Source organism: Bos javanicus, chromosome 8 (assembly GCF_032452875.1).
Source record: "Bos javanicus breed banteng chromosome 8, ARS-OSU_banteng_1.0, whole genome shotgun sequence".
Taxonomy (NCBI): domain Eukaryota; kingdom Metazoa; phylum Chordata; class Mammalia; order Artiodactyla; family Bovidae; genus Bos; species Bos javanicus.
This window is the reverse complement of record NC_083875.1, coordinates 52,506,646-52,520,888: the sequence shown is the minus strand read 5'-3', so window position 1 is coordinate 52,520,888 and position 14,243 is coordinate 52,506,646. Positions and strand designations below refer to the sequence as shown.

At 39.1% G+C, this 14,243-nt stretch overlaps 1 protein-coding gene across 4 annotated transcripts in view; it reads right to left on the bottom strand.

Moving 5' to 3' along the window:
* Positions 1-14,243, bottom strand: part of PCSK5 (proprotein convertase subtilisin/kexin type 5) — a 516,633-nt gene that overhangs the window by 467,760 nt on the left and 34,630 nt on the right. For all 4 annotated transcript variants that reach the window (XM_061425568.1, XM_061425565.1, XM_061425567.1 and 1 more), the window contains exon 2: positions 3,512-3,616. In XM_061425568.1, the coding sequence (XP_061281552.1) occupies positions 3,512-3,616 (105 nt within the window). The remainder of the gene's footprint in view (positions 1-3,511; positions 3,617-14,243) is intronic.

The following is a 14,243-nucleotide window of genomic DNA, read 5'->3' as shown; positions in this document are numbered from 1 at the left end:
GATCCCTGTCATTTGAAAGCTAATCATAACATACTGTTAACATATGGGAATCCAGTCTATTCTTGTTCTCTGCACTCATGTGCCCCAACTGACCACAGCATTTTCTTAGCACCAAGCGGGTTATTCTTACAACATTGCTACTTTTGCATATCCTTCTTTAGAACCCTCTAAGTAAAAACGATAGCAGGGAGAAGAAGGAGCCATGCAATTTACTCCAGCAAGTAAAAGCTAGGATCTGTTGAGTGTATGTATTCCTTGCAATTCACCCATGTGTGTTTTCCTATTCTGGAGACGATGATGAACAAAAATAACTTCATGCATCACCAATGTTTTCCACCAAGCCATTTCACATGGTCCATCCCCTAATCATAAAAGTGCTTCCAACTCTGGCACACAAAGCACCCACCACACACACACCCAAGATTAAAGAAAAGGAGATCTGCCTAGAAAACAAGTCACACTGACACTTTATACTCCCCATGAGGTCTGCTGGGAGTGAAAAAATATAAAGTCAGCCAATAGAAATTTACATAGTCTCCAAGTCTTTCCCCACAAAACAGTTATTAATTAGGTGGGAGGAAAACTTTATTTAAAAAAAAAAAAAAAAACTGGCAGACACCACCTTCATCAAGTAACCGAAGTTAAAATCAAGGAAAATGAAACACATCAATGTCATGTACCTCTGATCTGATACACTGGGAAGAACACAGCACTTCTCGGGTTCTTACCAAGCCTGAATCTAATCTCAAACAACCAGACAAGCCCAACTTGAGAGATTTGCCAAAATAATTGGTCAGTACTCTGCAAAAGTTCTAGATCGTGAAAGAAAAGAGAGGGGAAGACAAGGGAAAGGAAGGAAAAAGAAAACAAAAAGAAGATGAAGATGAAGTATGACAGTGTTTATACCGAGGGGGCTTGGGGAACATGACAACTGATGTGCTCCTGGCTCAGAAAAGGGAGAACTGGCAAGATATGAATAAAATCTGTAAATTAGATAGTAATACTGAATCGATGTTAATATCCAGATTTTACCAAAATGTGAGCCAATGTATATCTGGTTATGTGTCCAAAATGTCCATGGTTTTAGTAAATACACAGTGAAGTATTTAAAGGGGCATTGTGTCTGCAATTTGCACCCATATTTTCAAAAAGAAACTTATATACATACCTGGGACTGCGTGTGTATAGAGAGGAGAGAGAGAAAACGATCAAGTAAGCATGATAAAATGTAAAGAATGTTAACATTTGGGGAATCTGGAAAGCAAACATAGGAATTCTTCATAATGCTTTTGCAACTTCTCTGTAATAAAGTTTTGTTTTTTTTTTTAATTAAAAAGGAAACAGCCTCAGCAGGCCTGAGCTTTTTGAGGAGGAAACTGAGAAGGAGGAAGAATATAGTAGACCCCATCTCCTTTGCTCCTCCATCCCCAACACTGAGAAGCACTGTAACATCTTGTAATTAAAAAAAGCTATATCTGAAAGCTACTGTGGGAGGCTGCCGCAAGCTCGCTAAGGGGACCACCCTAGCCACAAATCCTCAAAGCCTAACACGGGGGCTGGCATATCCCAGAGGCTCAAGAAATGACCAGTTGAAGGAATGATCGGACTTTAAGAAATATCTGAAAAAAACTGTGGGCAATTGCCCATTTGGGGCCCTCCATCTGCAAAGTTGGTAGAGCTGTGGCATGTCTTGTATAAACAGCTGGGTGGGAAAGAGGGGCAGGCGTGTCAGAATGAGGAGGAAGGTACAGTCCTACCCTGGGCTGTTCCTGGCGCTGAGGAGGAGGAGGAGGAGGAACTGAGTGTGTACCCTGAGGCTGGCATGAACCAGCCCTGCTTCTCTGCGCTGGGTGGGGAAGGATGAACACATCGAGCACTGTGTGTTCAGCATCCGAGGTCTCGGTTGGGTCCTGCACGCGCAATCTGATACATTGAGATAGGAAGGGGAGACAGCGTCCCCAAGAAAACATTAAGGATTGAAACAGCTCTATGTTTTCTTCTGTTCTAACCTCCCAAACCAATTAGTACTCGGATTTTCAAATTCACATTGGCTATGCACATGAGGTCTGAAATTAAAATCATTTAAATTACTGAAGTTCAAGAAAGCTTTGGAAAAGTTAACAGATGAAAAACGTGACTCCGCTTCAAAAACTTTGCTAATTCAAGAACGTCCTAACAGATTGCTTTTCCAGTAACATTTAATTCTGAATAGAGATGAAGGGGAAATATATATATTTATATAATCCACAGGCTGCCAGAGTATTAAGTATCAGGGGATGTTCCTCTAACCCATGGAAAATTGGGCCCTATGACAAAAGTGTTTTTTCTAACCACCAAGATATAATTTTACAATCATGAACACTGTGTGATAATATTCCAGAAAAAAATTAAACAAGGCAAACTGTGGCACATAACCGAGGGCAGGACTCCAAACTGCAAACCTGATTTGCATATTAATTCAAATAGGGACCTTGTTGCTTTAATAAGGAATATAATTTTCGAGGAATCTCGAGGTGAAATTGTTATGCTCACTGGTAGGGACTTGCTGACCAATTTATTTGAAAATGAGCTCATACGGTAAACCCTAATCATAACGAGGAAAAATCAACGCTTCCTAACGAGTAAACAGCAAACATGAGCCCACAGGTGACCAGGTTGGTACCCCTGTCCTCTCTTCCTCCTTACTTACCGTATCTGGGAGGCCAAGTGGTTCTCTGTCAGAGACAATCCCTTCCTCCAACTTAATAAGGACAGACAGTTAACTCATCCCCAGAGCTTTAGTTGCCAGTTAACTAGCCTCTTTGTCCCTAATACAACCCCACCACTTACTATCTCTCATGTCAAAGCTGAACTGCCACCAACATGGACTGGGAGAATCTAGACATAGACACAGATGTCCTCCTAGCTTCTCCTAGGATTATGCTTTCTGTACAGCCCAACAGGATTGGGGTCAAGAGAACGTGTAAGAAAGGTCTCTGATGAGCCCCCAAGAGAAGTAGCTTCTATCCATTCTGTGCTCAGAATTCCTCCTGTCTCAGACATGGTCTAGGCCATGGTCTGGTCTTTGGGCTCCCAATGGACTGGCTGTATTAATGCCAACTGAAACTACAAGGATCACAGTGACCTGAAGCTTCTGGAAGAGACCCCTCTATGGAGCTCAGATAGAACTTCAGATTTATATGCAAATACACAGAAGGTATGGTCTCCTTAACACTTCACTATTTCTGAATACATCCTTATCTGCCCTCACATATATACCCTTTTCATTTCTCTATGACAACTCCTACTTCTGATAGCCCTGGGCTGTTCTACAACTAGGATGATACAGGCACTTCAATAAGAAATCAAACCATCGCCTATTTTTGGTCTGAAAAGGAAACAATGATACTGGATAGTACGATTGCTCTTGAAATTTAAGCCTTCGTGCTAGTTACCAGCTCCTAGTGTGAGATTACCAATGAAAAATGCAGAAGATCTATCTCTTGGTCCCCACCCAGCTGGTTCTTCTTACCTTTGGTTCCATTGAAATGAAACTGTGGGTTCCTCTGCTTGAGAGAACTGACCTTTTAATCGTCCTGCTGTGATAGAAGTGGTAGTAATCCTTCAGGGCCCCGATCTGCAAAGGTAGGAGGGAAGGAACAAAAGAGAGTTAATGTATGAAAAATCTTCGTTTTCCTTGTTTTTCATTAAAATAAGAACACTAAACCCAAAAAAACACACAAAAAACCCATTAATTATGCAGTTGCTGGCCATGCTTAAATGTTACTTGAACCTTGGTGATCACTTTTCAAAAGAAAGACATGTGATATGAAATGAGTGTCCTTGAGGCAGTGACTGCAGAACTAAAGATTATAATGGGGCAGCCTAGGCTCTCCCTATCTCCTTTTTAATGTTTAATTTATATGCAGCATTTTAAGTAATTCTATATCAATCTATATCCAAATGTGGGAAAGAAAAAAAAAATCGAATAGCTATCTGGTTATAAAAACACATTGCATTTTGTTTGCTCTGATAAATGTACAATGAAAGACCTTGTTAGATTACTTATATCATTAATTTGAAACAAGTCCTAAGCAGTTTATCATTTGCAAAGAAAACACTACTTAGTTTGTTTCCTGACTTCAGTAGACAGTATAAATACATAGCCTTTATTCATGCGTTGCAAAACTAAAAGCAGAATTTCTAAAACAAAAGATTGTATGTCTTATCAGCTAAGCTTCCTGTGTGAAAATAGCTTAATTGCCCTTATCTTAACCATTTCTTTAACAGATTAGTCTTCTCATTTATGCACCCCTTTCTTTAGTTAAAAACAATTAGGTTTAGGATAGCTGTAAAAATAAATCCCTGTACATTCTAAAAAAAAACACAATCCTAAACAAGCATATTCTTTCAGTAGATCATGAAATATGGATCACATAATGGACATTAAATCATGCAACGAGCTAATGCAGGAGAGCTTGGTTCTAGATTTGGCTTACAGTCACCAAAAATGTCTTCTTGAATAAATTGCATATACTTACTATGCCTCGGTTTCATTGTCTATAAAATTGGACTTCAGGCTAGTTCATGTCTAAGATCACTACAGCTCTCAGATTCCATTCTTTAACACTTATATTTCCTTGCTTTTGGGCAAATATATTAAGGGTCTATTTCTCCACTGCTAGAACAGCACTGCTCTACTGTAAAAGAATGACTATGATCAGGATATTTTCCAATTAGGACAATTCCAAAGTTAGGCCTTCTTAATTTAAAAAAACAGAAGTCATTGGCTCAGCTTACTTTTTTCAGATAAAGGGTTTATTTTTATTCCCATCTTTTCATCACATTCTCAAACATCGTCCCACCCTTCCAATAGGGATGATTTACCAAATTTCTGTGCCATTTAAGAGTCATCTCCTCACTGAGACTTCATGCTTTAATGAATGTTTTTTATCTTCATTAAATATGAATGTCTGCAGTCTCCCACTTCTGATTTAAGTGGAAACTGCCCAGATATACACAGAAGAGATCCTGGACTCTGCAAACAAGTGGGAAATGAGGAAATCTAGCTAAAACTTATAATCTCCGTGATCCTGAACTCTGAAGTAATAGAAAACAATAAGGAAGAGGGCACAGCTGCCAGTCCCAGTCTGTAAGGGTGTTTTAAGAAGGATTTACAGGCCAATTTTAAAATTCCAAAGGACTAAGGGTAGAATTCAGGAGGGGCTGCTTAATCCTTTATCAGAAAATCTTAAAATCCCAAGAAGCTTAGAGCTTTCATCTCATGGAGCTTCTGTCAAGAATGCTCCTTGGGTAAATATAGTAGTTTTTGTGAAAAGGAACAGAGAATCTCTGAGGAAGAATTTATTACTAACATGAAAAATATTAGTGTGTTTAAGATCATGTCCACTCAACTATTACAGAAATTCTCCTACTATAGGAAACGACTGAATTCAACTCAACTATTAAACCATGGATGAAATACACCCTGAAAATATATTCAGATCCTTTGCTGCTTCAATGGTACAGGCCAGAATCCTGACCTAATGCAATGTGTACATGGAGCTGGAAAGTGGAACCCTTATCTTGACTTAACTTCACTGAAATCTGGGATACATCACTTAACCTCTTTGGGCCTTAGTTTCCTCAACTGTGAAATAAGGACACAGGAAGTGTAGTGCACAGAAATTGGGCATCAGAGTGAAAAGGGGGATGACAGTGTTTATGAGTTCACATGGCTATAAAGATCGAATATAACAGCAGGTGCATTGCCTTGTCAGGTCACTGCCTGTCACACAGTAAGTGGCAGAAGGTTATGAGTTTCCTTTCTAAATTTATATTTAAATCCTACCTTCTCTCACCTCTTATCTTCGAATTAATCCCTCACCTCTGTCTCTTGGTCAGGATTCCTCTTGATCTACTCTGGTATCACCTCCCTTACTTCACTGGCAAAAATCAAAAGGGTTGATGATACACTGTTGACAAGATGTAGGCACAAATGCAGCTTCTACAGGATCGGTAAAGCTCTGGTACAAGTGTTTGGAGAGTAATTTGGTCATATCAGTAAAATTATACACAGTACTTAACCTTTGACTTAGCCTTTCTACGTCTTAAAATTAATTCTACAGATATAATAGTCACTTATGAACAAGAATGGGTGTTCGACAGAGCAAATTTTGTAAAAGCAAAAGAAGCCAAACAACTGGCTGCCATCAATGGGTGATTGGTTCTACATGAACTGAAATGGATTGATCTTCAAGGGAGGGGGTAAATAAATAAATATAAGTGCAGAGAGGCATATATTATGACCCAATTTTTTCAGGAGAAAAAGGAAGAATGTAGAGGGCATGTGTGTTCATATGCATGGGGTATTTCAAGAAGGAAACTTGACAAACTGAAGAAGAAGGATTTTCTTTTCATTATTTATGTGGATGCATTATTTTTTTAAACTTAACACAAACACATATCTGAAACAGTACACAACCAAATCCCATCTACTTTTCCAGGGGAAAATATGCTCATCCAATCCCATAGGACTGATACAGGGGGCCACATCTATTGGGGCCATTAAGTCTTTTTAGCAGTAATCTTTATTTAATATCCATCTTTAAGGGATTCCATTTCCTCCATAGCAGGGGTCCCCAACCTTTGGGATCTAATGCCTGATGATCTGAGGGGGAGCTGATGTAATAATAGAAACAAAGTGCAGGGTAAATACAATGCTCTTGAATCATCCTGAAACCATCACCACCCCCTAGTCCATGGAAAAATTGTCTTCCACCAAACAGGCCCTGTTGCCATCAAGGTTGGGGACCACTGCTCTATAGGTTGCAGAATGGTGTTCACTGATTGGCTGATGCTTCAATTACTGAACGCCTGTCATGTCATGTTATTTAACTTCATCTCCCCAAGAGCTTTTGAAGACAAATATCATTATCTCCAATTTGATAAAGGAGAGTGTTGAGGCTCTAGTAGTGTCCAAATGCACACAGCTGGTATTGTGACGTGATAAAATGTATACCTTTATTGACTGTCTCACATCGGGGTGAATTTAGTTAAGTTTCATGGATGGGTTCACAAGAAGCATTCCAACATCCTTCTAGTGAGTCTTCCTATACTGCAGAGCTAAATTCTATGCAACCAGAGTTCTGAATGTGATTAAGGTTCTACCAAAAAAAAAGGCAGACTATAGCATTGTGAGGCATGCTCTTGGAGACATTTATGTTTCTTAACGATAGTGGTGGTAGAGGTCTTAGTACCTGCTTGCCAGCTTTCTGGGCATTGATTTGCACATTCTGTTTTGTCAGTCAGTGGGAAAGAGATTTGAGAAGAACTACAGGGGTATCATGAGCTTCCCTGGTGGCTCAGATGGTAAAGCGTCTGCCTGCAATGTGGGAGACCCGGGTTCAATCCCTGGGTCAGGAAGATCCCCTGGAGAAGGTAATGGCAACCCACTCCAGTACTCGTGCCTGGAAAATCCCATGGACAGAGAAGCCTGGTAGGCTACAGTCCATGGGGTCGCAAAGAGTTGGACACGACTGAGCGACTTCACTTCACTTCACAGGGGTATCATAGGGTAGCTTCCTCCCTCCTCAGCTGCCTCACTGAAGCAGAAGCAGCTGTTCTGTGGGGGCCCATTCTGTAGTGGCTTTGGGGCCCTTTTCTGAAACTTGGCCTTCCTGATGAATTCTCCAAGCTATTTAATAGTCAATAGTGAATGTCTTCCAAAACAGACCAAGCACTGGATTCAGCAGTTGGCTCCACTGAACATTCCAAATTGGATAGACGACAACTTCTGAAAAAGTAATTTTACACATATACAATCTCACGTGACTTAGAGACCCTCCAAGTTACGTACCTCTGAAGTCATGGGCTACAGGCAAAACCAAGCTCCAGGCTACAGATGAGCCACAGTGTCTGCTCTGATATCCTGTCTGTTAAAGATCTACCCTGGTTTCTAGGCTTCTCACAGCTGCTCGCACCAAACTCCTCTCTCCAGTCTTTCTATACAGTGGCTAGAGTTAGGTATAAAATGTACATTTGGATGTCATATGTCATACCCCTGCTCCAAATCATTGAATGGCTTCCCTTTGCTCTTAAAATAAATAGTAAGATTTGATATTATGTAATAATACAGTTTTTAAAGTAAATAATAATAATATCATATCAACATTTATGTTGTACCAGGAAGCAGTCTATGTGCTTTACCTAAACTCATGGAGTAAAGAGCACGATCCACCTTCGACCTGCAGGGCCTATGGGATCGGGTGCTGCCTCCCTCTTGCCTCACGTCAAGTCACATTTGCGGGCAATTCCTTCAGTTCCTGGACCATATGGTGCCGATATACACCCTCTCCCTGTTGCACCCTTCCCTACCAGCAGCCCCCACCTTGCTTTCTCTTCCTTACCCTTTAGGTCTCACCACAAGAAGGAAGCCTGCAAACTCCCAGACCTGGTCAGCTTTCTTAATTACATCATCTTACAGAGTCCTAAGATTATATACCTTTAGTCATAGCTGGATTAGTGCAATTATTCTTTGAATAGCTGTGTCCCCACCTGCATGCCTGTAAGTTCCTATGAGGTAGAGGTGCCTCTGTTTGTTCCCAGTTCCTGGTACATGGCTCACCACACAGTGTGTTCTCAGGAGAGAAAAGACTCTTGAATGAACAATGTGAAAATCAGAATACTTATATTGCTAAAGCTACAGATGTTAGAGCTATATCTGATTCAAAATCTTCAGGATGAGAATCACAGAGCTATTAAATTAAGGCCCCCAAAAAAGAAAAAAAAAGGGGGGGGGGTTATTTCTACCCTAACTGAAGTCCCAAGTCTGCTGGGATTATGGTTCTGAAGGTGGTAGGTGAGACATCTCTACGTTTTTTGGCAAGCCAAGAGCTAAGGAACAGTGTGCATTAGTTCAATTATTCTACCTCATCCAAACAAAGTAATCTGTATTAAATTTTTTCATATCTTTCTTATATGTTTAAGATAAATATAAAAATAATATCTGTATATAAAAACATCTAAAAGCATCATTATGCCTCTCATCTAATAATATGTCTCTTATTGGCAAGAGTTGTGTCTTTTATATTCTTTCAACAGCACTGTGCATGTGGAGGGCATTTAATAAACACTAAAAAGAAAAATGTCATAACATGTTGGAAGTGATTCAAAAGAAAGACAGTGTATGAAAACACAGCAGTAATATTATCTATAAGGAGGAATTTCATTTAGATCCTCTGGGGTAATGTAAAAGAAAACATGACTGTGTTTATATGTTATGCAATAGCAACAAGGGCTAAAACAAGGAACAATACATAACTAACACTGGGACATCTTATAAATAAATCAAGAACTAAAGGAGTAGATGAAGTATATGATCAATAGCAGATCAAAGCGCACACTTTTCCTTAATACCACATAAAGGAACGAGAATAATTCCTTCCCATTTGATCTTCTGAAACTCCTCTTTTATATAGCTACTCTATTCCTTGCCTAGCAACACAACTTGTATACACAACACTAAGTCGATGAAATTCATCTCTCATTCTCAATTCTGTCAAGCATTTGTGCTTTTTCTTCCTTAGTCGCAGCCCTTCATCCTTGCACTCAGAATTTTCCTATCACTACTTTTACTCAAACTAGATTATGTTCTTAGGAAAGGCTTTTTATAAATTCTTTTTACTAAGGTGTAAATGACTAGTAAGACACTGTCCTGGTTCTTCCATGGACAAGTGAATTTGATCAGAAAATTAAAACATAAGCCAAATAACTGAGTTCATAGTGCTTGCAATTTAAAAAAATCACTTTTTTTATCATTAAAAAAAATGATAAAAAAGAATCATCAGAGGGTTTTTTCCCCCTCTTGTTCTATCAGTAGGAGATAACTTTTCCAGTGTTCCTAAACTCCCATGTCACAGGTGAGCTGTTAACTTCTGAGCAGAGAGCTGGAAGCCAGAAGACCTATATTATGCACTGGCTTTACCCCTGATGAGGAGCTTGTGGCCTGTCAGAATTCATTCACTACTAACAGACTTACCTGTGCTGGCAGCTAAAACCCTCACCAGCCTAATGACTTATACTCATTACACACATAGAGTTTGCAAATTTCTTCTAGACAGTTCTATAGGGTGCCCAATCATGCCGTTTGCTCAGTACAGACATGTTTCTAGGGACACAGGACTCTTCAGTGCTTAAATTGGATCAGTCCCCGGCAAACTGGGAGAGTCGGTCACCTTGGTTATGAAGTGCCGAGATCACGGGCCCCTCAATGAACTGGCAGCTCTTTAAGGCTGCTTGTCTGCCTTATTTTCCTTCCCATCCTCTCCAACTTACATATATCCCCAAATTCTGTACTCTTTTTTGATAAGTTTTTTTTTTTTTTTTTTACCACTAGTCAACAACTAGATTTTTTTTTTAATGAGCAAAAGTTTGAACAGACATTTCACAAAAGATATACAAATGGCCACTAAGCATGTGAAAAGATGCTCAAATGAAAATTAAAATAATAGCAGCACTATACACATACCAAAATGGCTGAAATTTAAAAGGCAGACAATATCAATTTTTTTTTTAGACAATATCAATTTTTAATGAGATTGCAAAGCATCAGAATTCTTATACATTGCTAGTATAAGAGAGGAGAAAATGATTCAACATCTTTGGAAAATCATGTGGTAATTTCTTAGGAAACATATATCATCCTATTGATCCAGCTATTTCATTTATAGTATTTACGCAAAAGAAATGAAGACCTATTTTCAGACAAAAAAATGTTTTTTTTTTGTTTGTTTATAGTACACACAGATGTTTATAGCAGCTTTCTTAATAACAGCCCCAAACTGGAAACAATGCAAATATCCATCAACAGGTGAATGGATAAATAAACTATGGTATATCTATAGAATGGAATGCCCAGCAATAAGAAGGAACAAACCTCTGATGATGTATGCAGCAACATGGATGAAGGTCAAAACAGCACGCTGACACCAAGAGTACATACTGTATGATTCTACTGATAAGAAATTCTAGGACAGTTACTCTATCACAACAAACAGATCAGTGATAACCTTGGGGAAAGCCTAGAGAAACTTCGGAGTCTGGGGAATTTCTGTATCACGACTGTGGTGGTAATTCCATCAGTGATAAGTGCTCCTGGACGCTGGAACTAGCTCAATGAAGGTTTGCAAAATCCAAATGCATCTTTTTCCAACACATTCTTCAGGGACATCATCACATCAGGATAACCTGACATCAACAATGGCAGAAGTTTTTAGCACATCAGAAAAAATTGGTAAAGGTTACAATTAAGGTTTCTTTTTTTCTCTGAAAGTCTCTTGTTTAGTGTTTATCAGCACACCTCGGGCTATGTATGTTTGTCAAAGCTCAACTAATCTTAGTTAAAAATGGCTGCCTTAGGGAATATTTAAATTATACCTCAATAATGGTGAATTCAAAAGTTGTAGCTCTTCTAATGACTTCTGGTTCTCTTTCCCATCTGTAGAATGATTCAGAGACTGGGAAATGCGAGAACCCAGTGACATGGGGCTCTTCAGTCCAGATTTTCTCCCATCCTCTCAGGTGAGGTGGGGAGAAACCAAGTCAGTAAGATTATTCTTCTTGCAGGTCAACATCTTTCTAATACCCACAATTAACGTTTGAAACTCCTGCTTGCTAAATTCCATTCAGACAGAAAGCTCCAGAAGCAGTGCCAGGGTACACTGATTTCCCTTCATTAAAATGTTGACTGTGGTGACTCCTTTGTACTTCCCTGAAAGTATTCAAACCATTGTTATTATTTGCCTTCTGTGCTCCAGACTTTGTAACATTCAAAGGAGACTCAAAGAGAGGGTGGCCATGATCGCTTTCTCCAAAGTCACCAAGAACTCTCCAAATTTAGAGCCTTTACACCTGCTTTTCCTCTGCCAAAAAATGCTCTTCTAGAAATCTCTATGACTCACATCTTCTCTTCTTTCAAATGTTTGCTAAAATGCCCCCTTCACAGGGAGGATTTCTGAGACCACTCCACTTGAAATTATCATCTCCCTCTTCAGCATACTCCATTGCCCCTTCCCTGATTTAATTTTCCCCTTCACACTTATCACCTCTTAACATTATATATTCTCTGTATTTGTCCCATTTATTGTTGGTCTTCCTCTACCAGAATGTTAGCTTCAGAGAATGTGAATTTTTGTTTTATTCACTGCTGGATCAGCCCTAGCTCTTATTAGCAGTGTCAGGTATCCCAATAAATAATTGAATGAATGAATGGCCCATGCTTTTGAGGTAATCAAAGCAACAGTGAGCATGTCTCTAAACTTTATGGAAGGCTTCCTGGAAATCTCTTTATAATCCTTTCTGTGATATAACATTAACACATAACATAACACAGACTTTACTCTTATTAAATGTTGAATGAATGAATGACATTATCATATGCAAACATGCTCAAAAGTTAACAATTTATTATGAACAACCGCATGATCACCAAAATCTGCCTTTATATTTCCCTCTCCTATTTTATCATAATCAATGACCTCTTAGAATTACTGAACCAAAGTGGTATGTATAACAAGGCTGTTGAATTCATTAAATGTTAAATTAGAAGGCAAGTAACTTCAGAAATCTGATGAACTGCTAATATTTATGAAGTACAAATGAACTGCCCAGCATCACTGCCCTGTATCCTCACAACAGCATGAGGTAGATATCACGGTTTCCATTTCATATGCACAAAAGTAGAAGCTCACAAAATTTAAGAACTTGCCTAGAGCCACACAGTTAGGAAAGGGCCGAGCTCAGGTTGACTCCAGATAGCCTAACTCCATGGCAAATGTTAACTACTCTAAAAGATGTTTAAAATAAAAGGTTTCTAAGGGTGAATTTAAAACAATTACCCATAAGACGGTGCTCCTAAGAGTTGTATGCAGAGGGGATGTTTTTAGGGACATTTCTGTCTACTTTGAGCAGATACAGAAAAGAAAGTGTTGAAAAGCATCCCTGAGAGTAATGAGAGCCCATCCCTGTCCTCTATGCAGACAGGAAGCCTGGTCTCTATTTCCTATTCTACCACTGACCCCAAGACACTTAAAACAGTGTCTTCATGTAGATGAGAAAGTATCTTTAAGGCACACCTTCACCTTGAAGTTCAAGGGGCATTCTAAGTTAAATTAGTATAATACCTGGTACCAAGCACCTTGGATGCTATTTCACTGGGCCATGAAGTGCCACAAAATGATATGAAAAATGTCTTATTTAGACTTGAAGTTTCAAGTCAATCACTCAGATCTTCAGAGAACCAACTGTATTAGAATACATGAAATCAGAGCAAAAGCATTACAATCATTTTTTAAAAATCAGGATACTCAAGTGAAAATCTATTACCTCTATGATTTTAGAGAAACTTTCTAAAACATGCATACATGTGACAGGCTCAATTATGGTGCCCTAAAAATGTTCATATCCTAATCCTCAGAACCGGTGGCTATGTCACCCTCTATGGGAAAAAGGACAATGCAGCTGTGATTAAGAGTTTTGAGATGGGGAGATTATCCTGGATTATCTGGGTAGGCCCAATGAGATCACAAGGGTTCTTATAAGAAGGAGGTAGCAAAATCAGAGAGGTTATGGCAGAAGCACAGGTCAGAGAGAGAGAGATGGAAACAGAGATCAGAGATGGGGAGACAGGGAGAAAGAAAAAGAGGTCAAAGAGAGAGACCTAGAGATTTGAAGATGCTATGTTGCTGGCTCTGATGATGAAGGAAGGGGTGACAGATGAGTCAAGGAATTCAAGTGGCCTCTAGAAGGAAAAGACAAGGAGATGCGTCTAGAATCTCATCTTGTCTAGAATCTCCAGAAGGAAGACAACTCTGATGACATCCTCATTTTAGGTTAGGACCTCTGACCTTAAGAACTGAAAGGTAATAATTTTATGTTGTTTTAAGCCATTAAGTTTGTGATCATTTGTTACATACAGCAGCAATAAGAAACTAATACAATATATAACTAGTATCTCAGTAGACATGCATGAGAAGCAAAGAAAATGAAACTAGACTATTTGTATTTGGAGTTTGTTTATTTTTCATAATTTTCAGGACTCTGGGTATTCAGTTATCAATTTCTATGTAGCTATGAAAGTGAAGTCACTTAGCCATGTCCGACTCTTTGCAACCCCATGGACTATAGCCTACCAGGCTCATCTGTCCATGGAATTTTCCAGGGAAGAGTACTGGAGTGGGTTGCCATTTCCTTCTCAAGGAGATCTT